The sequence below is a fragment of the Lupinus angustifolius genome, chromosome LG20, assembly GCF_001865875.1.
Source record: "Lupinus angustifolius cultivar Tanjil chromosome LG20, LupAngTanjil_v1.0, whole genome shotgun sequence".
NCBI classification, from domain to species: domain Eukaryota; kingdom Viridiplantae; phylum Streptophyta; class Magnoliopsida; order Fabales; family Fabaceae; genus Lupinus; species Lupinus angustifolius.
Genome location: NC_032028.1, coordinates 865,894 through 879,563, shown reverse-complemented (window position 1 = coordinate 879,563; position 13,670 = coordinate 865,894). Strand labels below are relative to the sequence as shown.

At 32.4% G+C, this 13,670-nt stretch overlaps 4 protein-coding genes across 5 annotated transcripts in view; 3 read left to right on the top strand and 1 right to left on the bottom strand.

Annotated features, from left to right (window-relative positions):
- The window catches only part of LOC109335775 (aminodeoxychorismate synthase, chloroplastic), a 24,320-nt gene extending 15,282 nt beyond the window's left edge, over positions 1-9,038 (top strand). The window contains exons 15-16 of the mRNA XM_019571949.1: positions 7,188-7,197; positions 9,026-9,038. The gene's annotated coding sequence lies outside the window, so the exon portion shown is untranslated. The remainder of the gene's footprint in view (positions 1-7,187; positions 7,198-9,025) is intronic.
- Positions 5,894-9,581, bottom strand: LOC109335774 (putative pentatricopeptide repeat-containing protein At3g23330). Its single transcript, XM_019571947.1, has 2 exons — positions 6,457-9,581; positions 5,894-6,119 (listed from the first exon to the last, which is right to left on the bottom strand). Exon 1 carries the CDS (start codon positions 9,516-9,518, stop codon positions 6,582-6,584), a length of 2,937 nt encoding a protein of 978 aa, XP_019427492.1. The 5' UTR covers positions 9,519-9,581; the 3' UTR covers positions 5,894-6,119; positions 6,457-6,581.
- The window catches only part of LOC109335777, a 23,647-nt gene continuing 19,300 nt past the window's right edge, over positions 9,324-13,670 (top strand). Inside the window, exon 1 of the mRNA XM_019571954.1 lies at positions 9,324-9,407. The gene's annotated coding sequence lies outside the window, so the exon portion shown is untranslated. The remainder of the gene's footprint in view (positions 9,408-13,670) is intronic.
- Positions 10,869-13,670, top strand: part of LOC109335776 (uncharacterized protein slr1919-like) — a 7,662-nt gene continuing 4,860 nt past the window's right edge. Inside the window, exons 1-6 of one of the 2 annotated variants that reach the window (XM_019571952.1) lie at positions 10,869-11,085; positions 11,128-11,225; positions 11,805-11,980; positions 12,690-12,858; positions 13,050-13,102; positions 13,519-13,662. In XM_019571952.1, the coding sequence (XP_019427497.1) occupies positions 10,886-11,085; positions 11,128-11,225; positions 11,805-11,980; positions 12,690-12,858; positions 13,050-13,102; positions 13,519-13,662 (840 nt within the window). In that variant the 5' untranslated portion in view covers positions 10,869-10,885. Of the gene's footprint in view, positions 11,226-11,804; positions 11,981-12,689; positions 12,859-13,049; positions 13,103-13,518; positions 13,663-13,670 lie in introns of both variants that reach the window. The other variant, XM_019571951.1, reaches the window with a different exon arrangement.

Here is a 13,670-nt window from a genome sequence, read left to right as displayed (position 1 = left end):
AAGCAACTTTTGGGAGCAAAAGGAAGGAATAATATATAGAAAAATGTATTTTTTTTAAATGTGTAAATAGTTTTTAAAGCAATGAGCTATGAATTTTTTATTAATTTAAATATATAGTTAAATGTATGAATGAAGAAATAATTTGTAATGATTAATTATTACAGTGTGCACTTAAGTGGTCATAGGATGCGGCTTTGACTGTGTGCTAGTTGTAGAAGCCATTATTGTTATTCAAAAGAAATGGTGGGAGCACACTTTATAACGAATGTAATCATATGATATTATAATAACACATCTTTTGTGTCTTCTTATAAAATAATATTAGGGTTAGTATTATTGTTTAACACAATCTCAGAATGCCCCTGATGCCATGTTCCCATTCCATATTTGTTGTGGAGGTTTCTTTTTGTCTGCATTATTAAAACAAAATAAAGATATAAACTAATATTTTTATATTACTTTATGAAATTTGATTTGTTATGAACAACTTAACCTTTTTTTTCTTTTCTTTGTTCTTGTTTTCACATTCTTTTGATAATATCTGATACAAAAATCAACGACAATTATATCAATCCAAAATGAAATGTTACTAATAAATTAGTCATTTTAAAATGAAGGATCAAAACACATCAAATTTATTCTCTCTTTTATTCTTATTTCCATTTTCTTCTTACCCCATATTCTTTATTTCTTTATGTAATACATTGATGCATAACGTGAAATAAAACAAACATCAACCAAATACAATACTACTAAAAAGGTTGCATCTGATCACAAATTCAAATTTCTTCATTATCATTCTTTATAAAAAATTAACATCAGAAATTTAGTGATCCATTAACTACTAGTCAAAGATTATTTATTAGTCTAAAAAGATAAAAAACACAAAGCAAAAAACAATTTTATATAATAAAACTTTTTGAACATGAAATAATGTAGTCCCTAATATGAGCTCAATAATATGGATTACTTTAATTATTACAATACTATGTAATGATTATAGTTCACTGCCTCTTGAGGGTAAGATATCACTCATAATGTCACTTCAGCTAAAAACATTCACTCCAATTATAAAAAGAACTTAAGGAATAGGGAAGACATAGTTCATTTTCTTTGTTTATCTCCTTTACCAGATATAGTGCTATGTTTAATGATTATTAGAAAGTCAAAATTCTACATAGTTGATTTTGGTCAACTCAAGCATCCAAATAATTTGACCTGACCCACTTTATTAGTTGTGATGGTTATTCACCAAATTAATTACTTTTCTTTTTCAATAATGTATCCTTAACTTTATTTTTTTTTTGTCTAAACCATAAATATCCACCAACAATTTTTTAATTATTGTTTCAAAGGTAATCCACTAAAATTCTCAAAACTTCTGAAAGATCCATATACAATTTTTAATAATTTTTATGTAGAATAAGTGTTATATCATTTGGAATATATTTATTTTTGTTAACCTCTCTTTAAACTAGGGTGAGGGAGATATTCCCCATGTCCTCATAATGTTTTTTAATAAATTTCTGCTTTATTTGCTGATAAAAAACATCAAGTATTAATTTTGGGTTAATTAAGGTGGTTCATTCTTACAAATTGATGTGCAACCCTAAGTATTTTTTTATAAGCCAAAATAATTATCATAAAAAATCCACTTAACAAGGTTGAAGAATGAATTTTTCATAAAAAACCATAAGCAATTTTTTATAAGCCTAAATAAGTATATTTGCCCAATGCCGACCCTGGTCTTGTAAAAAGTTTTAAGTTTTTTTTGCCATTAAGTAACTCATTTCCCAAAACATAAAAAACCCACTAAACAAGGTTGAATAATAATCACTCTTAATTAGAATCTGACCTCAAAAGTGCTACTATACTACTACCTAGCTAGTAACGACCCGGTTTTGAATCCTTCATAATATTGAAGGAAGATTTGACTTTAAATTAATTTAATTTCCACTTGGGGTGAAACGTGGAGATATAAAGACACCAAAGTAACAACAAAATGTTGATTTAGTAGTATAAGATTTTACTTGCCTCAAGTTGATAGTTCGATTCCTATGAATAACACTTGTTGAAAAGAGTAACAACGAACCCACAAGGATTACCAAAAAAGGTAAGGGAATATCTTTGATAATACAAAAAAAAGTAACCAAACCATATAAAACCAAATCTGCTTATGAAAGACATTTTAAAAATGAATAGTGCAAGTTAACCTTATAAAACACTGAATGGGCAGGCATGGAAATTTAAGTAGTAGTTAATTAGCACAGTTAATACAATTCAAAACTAGCTAGGTAGGTAGTAATTATTAATTAAGTAAATATAGTGCTAAAAAGTTAAATTCCATGACCAACATATTATTGGTAGCACAAGGGACAACATGGTACTGGGGACAATAAGGATGAGGAGGTAGATGACAAACTTTCATTTATAATATAACATTTAATAGTATAATATATAGTAAATTAATGCATAATGTGTTGATTCAAGTGAAAATGTACAAGTGTTAAAACCCATTTTCCCTAAACATTAATACATATAATATAATATAATATAATAATGCATTTGTTGTTATGTAGAAAGTGGTAAAAGATTAAGAAGGAGGGAAGAGAAAAGCAGGGATTAAAAATGGTAAAGGTTTATCGTGTAGAGTGTTGGAAGGAACAAGTGTGGGAATCATGATGTCAGATTTATGTTATATTAATTGGACATATTCTCCTTCTGTTGTGTTGTTCTTATGCTATGTTATGCTTCTTCTGCACTCTCTTCATCACTCTTTGTTTCTATCTATGTCTACTCTCACGCTTAGATTCTAGCTATACTCCATTACTTCAATATATTAAACAAAACCCATCATTATTTTTTATCATTTTATACTCTAGAGATTGAGCTATACTCCACAGATATCTCATATATTAATTGAATTATGCTTACAAAAATTCATGAATGCACGTGTGTGTGTGTGTGTTTATAGTACACGTACGTGTGTTGTTTATGCCTTTTATGGTTTTACTTCTAAAGAATTGTGACATTTAAAACATTTATGAACCTCTACACACAACACACACCCATATACGAATAAGAAGTTACAAGAGGGTTATTAAGAAGTACATTTATGCAGCTAATTAGTATAACTTTTTAAATAAAATAGGTGTTTATTAAAATATTATTAAGTGAAAACTAGAATGTGATTATTTCCTTTCTTATTGGCATAGTATATGTGAATTTGTTTGTTGTTTTTGGTTTGGATGGTTATAGTATTAGCAAATGCCTAGAGTAAAAGGCAAACTCTCTCAAGGGCAGTCCAGAACTAAACCAAGATGATGACATATACTACAAAAAATATTTAACATTTCTAATTTTTTTAGATTATATTTCAGTAGTAGACTCTCCAGTACCGACTTTATCACACTCAACTATTGGTGATGGTGTTGCAGACAAGCATGTGCTGTGCAGCTCTCTCTCTCTGTCACACAGGTATATGGTGGTAATTAAGTGGTGACAAGTTAGGCTAATTAGTACAAGTACTAGTTCTTAATTCTTGGATATTATAGTACAAGTACTGTAGTAGTAGTAGTTTATTGTACCCTCCCCGTAACGGTATAACCCTTTTTGAGGATTGAGAAACCAAATTTTATGTTATGCTGTTATTTTTCTTACATTATTCCTCTATTTCTTTTACTCACTTCTCTCTTTCTTTCTTTTCATCATTTCCTTATTTTTTTATGCTGTGCACTGCTTCTCATGTCAGAATGTTTAGCAACACTTTAGTTACTTTATTTTTTAATTTAATTTAACTATACTCACAAATCCTCTTATTTAAAATGGGTTCATTCAAAATGGTTTTTTTTCTTCAAAAAATGAGTCTCTTTCACTATGAGTAATCATAATTATATAATATTTTGATCAGTACTGTAACAGCATGAATATATATAATTGTGGATGCAGTAATGGAACTGTTGGATAATCATGTAAAACATTGAATGATGCACCTGTATATTGAGTTTGAGTGTAGTCAATTGCAGTGTGCAGAGAAAAGAGATATGAACTTTGTTCCTTTTCATATTATGATGTGCCCAAAAGGAAAGTGATGTTGGGCAAAGTTTGAAGCCAAATCTATCATCAAAGGAAAGAGCAAAGTACCATAGTGCATATGCAACCTGTTACCTGTCAAAAGCAAAGAGGTAAGGGGGGCCATTGTTTGCAACTATACATATCTCAAGATTCCATGTTTCCTTTCACTTCACCTTTATTGGTTATTGGTAATACTCAAGTAGTGTTCTCTTTCCAATCACTTCACTAAAATATTACCTTAATTTTGGTTTAGATATTGTGTCATTGTGGGATATATGAGATATGTGAAGAAATAAAACACTCAAATTAAATAGAGCAGCAACACACAGCTCAAATATAACACTGAAAAGGAACATAAAAGCTTTTTACAATTTCATTCAAACCCTTTGAATGAGAACCTTCATTCCATGGATTGTCATTGGAGACAACTAAGTAAATCTATAATAATAGATGTAACATAAGTTCCATTAAATGTGAAAAATGTAACTACTAAAAGAAGAGAATAAAGTATCTACTCATCCAAATGGATAATATGTCATATTTAACTACTTTCTACACACAAAAAAATATATTTAAAAACTAAAAAAATAAAATACATATCATAATTTTAATGGCTGAAAGAGATAATTTATCTCCTTATATAAGAAGATACTTTATTCTCTTAAAATAATGGTAATTAAACTTGCAATTTCATGCTTTATACACTTAAATTATGTAGTATTTTAGAATGAAATGCATATTTTTTTTCAAATTAATAGCTGATATTCATACACCCTTCTTTGCTTACCTTATAGAAAAAAGGTATTTCTCAACCATGTTCCCTTCCTTGCTTACCTTACATGAATCCTTTGCATGTGCATGCAGTTAAATTAGGGGTGGGCTTCTTAAAGGAATAGCTTGGGCTAATGACATCAATGAGGCCCAACCCAATTCTAAATGGTGTGTTGAAGGGAAGAAACAAAAGACTTGAGCAATGAGCTAATTCTAAATGGCATTGAACATAATCATTTAATGCATCTTGCACTTGGAGGATTGAAAAAAATGAATAGTTTGAACTTTATCTATGTGAAACTGGGAAACATTGCTTTTAAGTGCCTTCTAGAGGAATTGGGAAACATTGCTTCTTCCAATGGTGAAGCTGCCTTACTCTATTCTAAGGAGGAGCCACATAACCAAATACCAATCATGGTCAACAATGGGTGATACTGCCTTAGTATTTAAGGATCTTTTATGTAATGCATGAAGTAAATGCAAATCAATGGAATAACTGTAGGTATATATGCCCTCAATGGGGTTGCAAAGAAATCAGTGGTTATCTTGGAGATTGTTGGTAAGTTCTAACACTTAGTAATAAGTTTCTTATAAAGCCTTACTTTCATCACTCATCTCATTGGTTTTAAGTTTTAACCCATATGAGAAAATGTGGCTTCCAGGCAAATCTGCACATTTTCCTAATTGCAACATATCAATGTCAACTAAGTTCTTTGCATCATACTCAATCAGATATAGAGCCATTTCTGCAAATGTGATAATGGCACACAACTTAATGCACAACTACATTTGCTTAAGGGAAAGTAGGATATATATATATATATAGGGGATGATTCAAGTGAGAACAATTCTTATATAAAAATTGTAAGAACAATAAATCTGGGCCTTACAACCCATCATGGATTGTTAGGATTAAAAGTCAATTATTGGTCATATGATAGTCATGTACATGTATCTTTTAATCTTAATCATTCAATCAAGATCTAGTGGTCTATACTAAGTGTTCTCATTTCTCACAATAGCGCATTGTTCTCGGATGAGTAGTTTCATATATATCGTACAGTTTATATACAAATATGAAAGATCATAGTGAACTACAAACTCACATTCAACTTATACCAATTTTTGTACAGTTTAATCAGCCTATCAAGGAAGCTTTTTGCCTAAGGAAATTTACATAAGATATATAAAAATTGTAAGAATAGGAAAATTACCGATGCTCTATAATCAAGCAACTTGTGATGTTTGAGAATCCATGCCTGAAGAAAATCATTCTGTCAGAAATATACAACAAAATTAAATAATGTCACACACATTATTAAGAGCTAAGCATCATGACAATATATTCATTTGCATTGCAGGCAAAAGGTCAAGCTTCAACTAGTAGTAATGAAGTAAGGGTCACGAAAGAAATTTATTCATTGTGCTGGGTTCAAATTCGATGGCAATTAGTAATAAAAAAAAGTTAAAGAAGCAAAGTTTAAACAATGTGGCAAAGAATGGAAAACCACTTCTGTTAAATTGAATCAGAATCAGTTGCCTGATATTTATCATAGATGAGGCGTGTCCTGACCAATGATTTATAAGCATAATTTCATTTGTACACATTACCTGATAGGAGAGTCTCTAAAAGAGAGGAGCACTCAAACCACTTTTCCATAGTAGTTCCACTTCAAAGTTCTATAGAACTACTTGAAAATGAAAATAAGTTTAGTAGACTATATTTAAGAGCCAGATCACCAATAATCATGACAAGAGCAAGATCCACCCTTGAAATGGTGGAACCGGTTAATGTCACGAACAATTATTTCACGATTTGTGATATCTGAGACAAGCTTCATAAAATTATGGCAATCAAGACAAATGCGTAGGTTTTTAAAAATTCGGATCCTTTTCATTTGGCTGCTGATGAGGGCAAAGGCAAGAGCCAACTTCTCACTATGATGATTAAGATGTTCTTTTTTCTCTTTGTCTGGAATATTATGAAGCACATGTTCAGTCTGTGGGACATAACCCACCAGACTGAGTTTTTGACCAAGCTCCTCCAGTTTCAAATGAATTTCGAGGATGTTCGGGTGTACTCCGTCTGACACAAAGACGTGTACTTTATTGTTAATTTCTACCCAGCTACATCCAGGTTCCTTTTTCACACCCTTGCTGGACATCATGGCCCTTACCCTTTTTACATCTGTCCACCGACCTTTGCTAGCAAAAATATTAGAAAGTAATATGTAAGTTGAGTCTGTCTCATGGTTAAGCTCAAAGAGCTTTCGTGCGGCCTTTTCACCAAATTTAGCATTCCCGTGCTTTGCACACGCACCCAGAATAATCTCCCAGATCGAAGGATTAGATGTTAGCTTCATCTCTTCAACAAAGCTTTCAACCTCGTCAAATCTTCCAGCACGACTGAGAATGTCAACCATGCAAGCAAAATGCTCATCTCTAGGAATCATGCCGTAAACATTGCTCATGGAGTTGAAGTGCTGTTTCCCTTCTTCAATAAGACCCATGTGGCTACACGCAGAAAGGACACCTATAAAGGTAACCTCGTCAGGCAAGTTGCCTTCATCTTTCATTGATTGAAAGGTCTGTAGAGCCTTATCACCCCAACCATGCATAGAAAATCCACAAATCATAGTGTTCCAAACAACTGCATCTTGTCTAACCGATCCCTTGAAAATAGTCTCAGCATCTTCAATACAGCCACATTTTGCATACATATCAACAAGAGCACTGGAAACATACATATCAGGCAGAAGTCCACTCTTAATTGCCATCGAGTGAAGCTGCAGTCCACTTTCAGTCACAGTTAGTTGGGAACAACCACTTAAACACCCAGCAACAGTGAACTCATTGGGCTTTACTCCTTCTTGCTGCATTAAATTAAAGAATTTAATAGCATTCTCGGCTTGGTCAGTTTGGGCATAACCAGTTATCATTACTGTCCATGTGAAGACATCTCGACTGATCAACCTAGCAAATGCTTTGTAAGATTCTTCCATGCACCTACATTTAGCATACATGTCCACAAGGGCCGTCCTAACATATTCGTTTCCATCAAGATTGTTTTTCACAATTTGTGCATGAACTTGCTTCCCAAAGACTATGTCTAAGAGGCTAGAACAAGATCTTAAAACACTAATAAATGTATACATATTGGGCCTAAAACCTTCTACCAACATTTGATAGAAAGTCTTAGGTCCTGATTCACAGGAACCATAATCATGAAATCCGGACAATAGATTATTCCAAGAAACAATATCTGGTCTTGTCAATGCCTCAAATACACGAGCACCATCATGCACACAGCCATGTTTCATGTACATCCTGATAAGGGCATTACTTACTGAGATATCCAATTTAAATCCGTGTTTAAAAATACAAGCATGGATACTTTGTCCATAGAGTAAGTCCCCCAATTCAGTGGCAGCACTAACAACACTTGAAAAGGTAAATTGGTTTGGTTTAACACTGGTATGTCTCATCGAGTAAAATAGCTTAGCTGCTTCTTGGCTATGACCTTGCTGATCAAGGCAAGTGATCATTGCGCTCCATGAAACTACATCATGATCTGTGATCATTAAAAAAAGTTTCAGTGCATCACCAACCAAATCACACTTAGAGTACATATCTATAAGACTGGAACATAAGAATTTATCTAGTTCACAACCACTTTTGAATACCAAACCATGGACGGCTTGGCCATCTCTCAAATCTCCTGAATTTGCACAACTCTTAAGAACACTGGGCAAGGTAAATTTACTGAACTTCACTTCTGATTTCAACATATGACAGAACAATCTAAAGGCTCCTTTCCCATCACCCACTTGAGCATGGCCGTTAATCAACACATTCCACAATACTTCGTTTTGTTCAGGCATGCAAAAGAACACCTTATCAGCAAGGTCCATTTCACCGCATTTCGCATATAGATTAACCAGTGCAGAACCAACAAACACGTCACTTAATAAGCTAAGCTTAATCGCTTCTGCGTGAACCTGTTTCCCAAAATTCATATCCAAGCACATAGAACAGGCTTTCAAACAAGTCGTCACCGTGAATTCATTCGGCCTTATCCCTTTCTTTCTCATCTCACAAAACAAAGCAATACCATCCGTGCCATTGCCCTGACCCACAAAACCTTGAATTAATGCAGTCCACGACACAACATCTTGTTCAGGCATTTCATCAAGCACCTGGCGGGCATAACTATGGCAGCCACATTTGGCATAGAAATTGATGAGAGAAATCCAAAAGTGAGTATCTTGGTCGACCCCATTTTTTATTCGATGCCCATGAATGGCCATTCCCTCATTCAAAGACTCTCTCAAAGCACAATCACCCAGCAAGGAAGAGTGGTGTTTAAGCCTCAACTTAGTATCCACATTGCTATGTTCCTCCTCAATATCCTCCCTCTGAGGCACTGAACCATGCTTTTTACCACTAGGGACTGTTTTGTTTATCATCAATGACTTCTCATGTGTTGAAATGCTTGTGGGGTGACACAATTGTGTGGTAGCAGAAGATGATTTGAAAGGAACTGAAATAAGAGGAGATTTGGAGTTGTAAAAGAGAATTCTTGGTAATTGAAATGAAAAGGTTTGAACTTGAGAGATGGGTAGCAACAAAGTTTGAAAACTTGACACAACGGAAGTCCCAGCTGAGCATTCCATGAAGAGCTCAACTCTTTCTTTTTCTTTCTTTCTTTCTATCTCACTGATAAGGTAAAGTGCTGCAAAAAATTACACAGCGGAGAAAAGCTTCGAGATGCATGTAATACGTCATATTTGGAAACAAAGATATTTCATAATTTTTGATAATATCATTTATCAAACTTTTATTGATTTTCTTTACATGATTTCGTTCTCATAGAAGTCTTTCTCTCCATAGTAATAGCATTACTCTAAAGAGGAGAGGAATAAACAGCATGGGCTGTGAAAGTGATTGAATGCTAAGAAACTTTGATTTCCTTTTGTACAATATCAAATATTTAAAATATCCTTACCTTAATTTCAATCCAATAATCTAATTAATTAAATGTGTAATATGAATGTAGTGTAAAAATTTATAATAATCACTATATTATCTATTATTTATTATTCATTTTGACATTAGTGTCTGAAACTGTAAATATATCCTTTTTCATTAATTAAACATGCATAATTGCATATCAGTTCAAAATGAAAAATAGCTTACATAATAATATCTGGCATTAATTTATTTTATACATTATCCATCATTTATTATTGATTTTTAATTATCATTGATTTCTTAGAAAAATTAATATAAATAAATAATAAATTGTATGAATTGTATATAAATTTTTACATTGTCAATACATAAATATTCTAATTTGATTGATAAGCTCAACTTTAATATAGTATGTATCCATAAAACTCAACTTTAATAGCATTGCTTTTATGAATAAATTTTATACTCTATTTTTTGCAAGTTGAGAGAATTAGTTTGATAAAAATTGAATTTCCTTCACAAATCCTACTTTTTTTTATAATCCAAATCCTACTTTTCATTTAAACAAAATCTTTACCATTATTTTATTAACAAATTTTAATGCTTATACATAGTTAGAGGGTCATAAGATACGTACTTAGTTTAATTTTTAAACTCTTATTTAATTCTAAATCCGATAAAACTCATTTATACTTAAGTTCGATCATGATCAAGACAAATTGCATAAACAGGTTAGGTTAGATCTGATACACCAATTGATTGACACAAAAACAAAAACAATGATTTTCATTCAATATGAAGACCTATAAGAATGGACACAAATGTGACTTATAATACTATGAAAAGAAGATGATAAAATTAAAGTAATATGGATATGTGAATTTTATATATGTATCAAAATTTTATTAAATGAGAGATAATTAAGAAGCTAGTTTTGAGATTATTATAAATCTCATTCCTTTAATGCAATTATATATGATGAGTGTTCCACAACCACACATAATAAATAGACATTAAATTGAACAACACACACTTCACTTATTAACTCTTATTCCTTATATTATCATCCATGAACTCAACCATGGTGACGTTGATAACACCTCCACCACCCTTCTCTCCGTTCCTCTCCCTAAGCTCATTCTCATCATCATCCATAACCACACAGAACAAGAACAAGAACAAGAAGAAGCGAGCTTTGAGGAATTTCAGTCACTTCTCAAATAAGCTTCGTAAGGACGTAGAATTCTTTAAGAGTGGATTTGGTAACACTGTTGCGTGGGCTTCAAACCAAGCCTTTCGTATTCCTCAGATTGCTCACAAACTCGACCACCTTCTATGGCTTCGTAATCTTGAAGACCCTTTTGCTTCTTCCTTTTCTCTACCTTCTTTCCCTCAACCATGGTATCCAGGTACGAAAGTAAACAAATTTTGCATCTGGGCTGTGCCTCTCTTTGCTTAATTCCGTGTCAATTTGCCTTTTTTCAAATGGGTATTCGTTGTTTTTGCTGTTCATGCAATTGGGTAATGCATGAGGATTGAGGAGTGATGTTTTATCTACAACCATTTTTTGCTGTCCTTTTGGTTTTTTGAGATGATTTCATTTTGTAAAAGAAAGTTGTTGATTTCTAGTTGTACAAATAGCACTACTCATGCATGATTGGCTTCAAATATTGGTGGGCATGTTTGTTGAATTGGCCTAATCCAACGTGCATGTTGCTACAAAATTTATCCAAAATAAATCCGGCATGGGTATTGTAACAATTTCAGAGTACGAATGCATCATTGTTTTGGATTGTATGCAAATGGGTACGGTACTATGGGGTGATGATAGGTCTTTTTTCTGCTGTTGATTTGAGTGGATGGTCTTTTTTCTGCAAGTTATATGGCTGAAAAAATTGGTTGGAATTCAAGGGGGAGAGTTTTATGTGTTGGTTTAATTTGCTTGTTCCTTCTTTACTGTATTGATTTTATCTTTAATTGTCTTCCAGGACTAAATGGTGTAGATTTGCTCATGTCTGATCTTAATGCATTGGAAGCATATGCTAGCTATTTCTATTATTTGTCTAAGATTTGGTCTAAGCCACTTCCTGAAGTTTATGATCCTCAGGATGTTGCTCACTATTTCAGCGCTCGACCCCATGTTGTGGCCCTTCGTATTCTAGAGGTAGTTGGACTAGCCTTTTTAATAAAGACATTCAATGATTCGATGAATCTTCTCATTCTCTTCCTGAGTCATTATGTTAGCATATGCAAGTTTCTGAGTTTTAATATCTCAAACATGTCTTTTATTTACTTTTCCTTTTAGCTCGAGTTACATGCTCATATGTAACCTGTATGTTTTAATATGATATTATTGTAATCCATTTTATGTGTTAGTAGAAGCTATTTGGTTAATGTGTTGATAAAATTGTATAATTATAGTAACCTAGCGACTAAGCTCATGAAGGATTGTGATAGTCAAATTTCAGTCAATGTGTCTCATCCAAGCACTACTTATTTCTTTATTTTTGTAGTACTATAAGAATTATACAGTACATAGGATCAATACTATTTAGTTATCATTTTATTTATTTATTTATTTGACACACCTGGTTTCAAAGTTTATAAGCATTACTTGCAATTCATGTAACATAAAATTGTCAGTCAGAGTTACTACTTATATTACTCTTTTTATTCAACTTCTATAAAACGTCAGAATTTAAGCTTTAAACTTTAAACTTTAAAAAAGCTTATGCTATAAGTATACAAAATAGTCATAAGCTAACTTGTTCATATATTAATGTTTGTTTCAATGGGTTTAAAATTGGTTAAAAGATGCTTTATTGACTCTTTCTTTAACCATATCCTTATTGATTAATATTTCATTTTGGAAGGTATTTTCCTCTTTTACTTCAGCCATGATCAATATTCGAACTTCAGAGTTTAGAAAGTTTCTAGGACTAAATCCAGAAGAAGAGGATGTGGATGATAAAACATCTCAATATAATTTTGGGATGGTGTTAAAGGAAACAATGCTTAAGCTTGGTCCCACTTTTATAAAAGGTGAGGAATTTGATCTATTTGACATCTTTACTATAATATCTAAATTAAATTCTTATCATCATTTCATTATTATGCTTTATCTTGCTTTATAATTCCCATTGCTTTAAAAGATTTTGTTGGGGCTTTTATATCTTTCCTGCAATCACGTGATTACACGTATCCTTGTTATATTTGTTTGATTGGTGATGCAGTTGGTCAGTCCCTTTCTACGAGGCCGGATATTATTGGCATTGAGATGTCCAAGGTTAGGTTGTGAAAATTCTGTATGTAATGCTACTTCTTATTTGTTGAACATTACTTTATTTTGATTAACTTGGAAAGGTAAGGCTAAGAGGGTCGCGATACTGTCTTGTTAGACGATAATGTATGGTTATATATCAAATTTATTGGCGTTTGTAAGCAATAATACTAATTTACATGGCAAGGGTATTTGCATAATTGCGTTTCTTTCATGTGGCTTCTACTATCTCTGTTTGTTTAGCTGAAACTTTTGGTAAATATATTATAACCTATTGAATATCATCTCAACTCTAATTTTTATTATTTTTCAGAACTGTCTATAACATATTACATTTGGGTCATGATTGTAATGCCACTAACAGTTCGAATAGCTGGATTGGAAATTTATGTCAATATATTTCGATTGCCTTCTTCTTGCAGGCACTGTCTGGACTGAATGATCAAATCCCTCCTTTTCCCAGGACTGTTGCTATGAAGATTATAGAGGAAGAGTTAGGTTCTCCTTTGGAATCATTCTTCAGTTACATTTCTGAGGATCCTATAGCTGCTGCATCATTTGGTCAGGTACTTCT

Excerpts from the sequence above, each read along its gene's own strand:
- LOC109335774 (XM_019571947.1), bottom strand. The coding sequence starts at position 9,518 with ATGGAATGCTCAGCTGGGACTTCCGTTGTGTCAAGTTTTCAAACTTTG.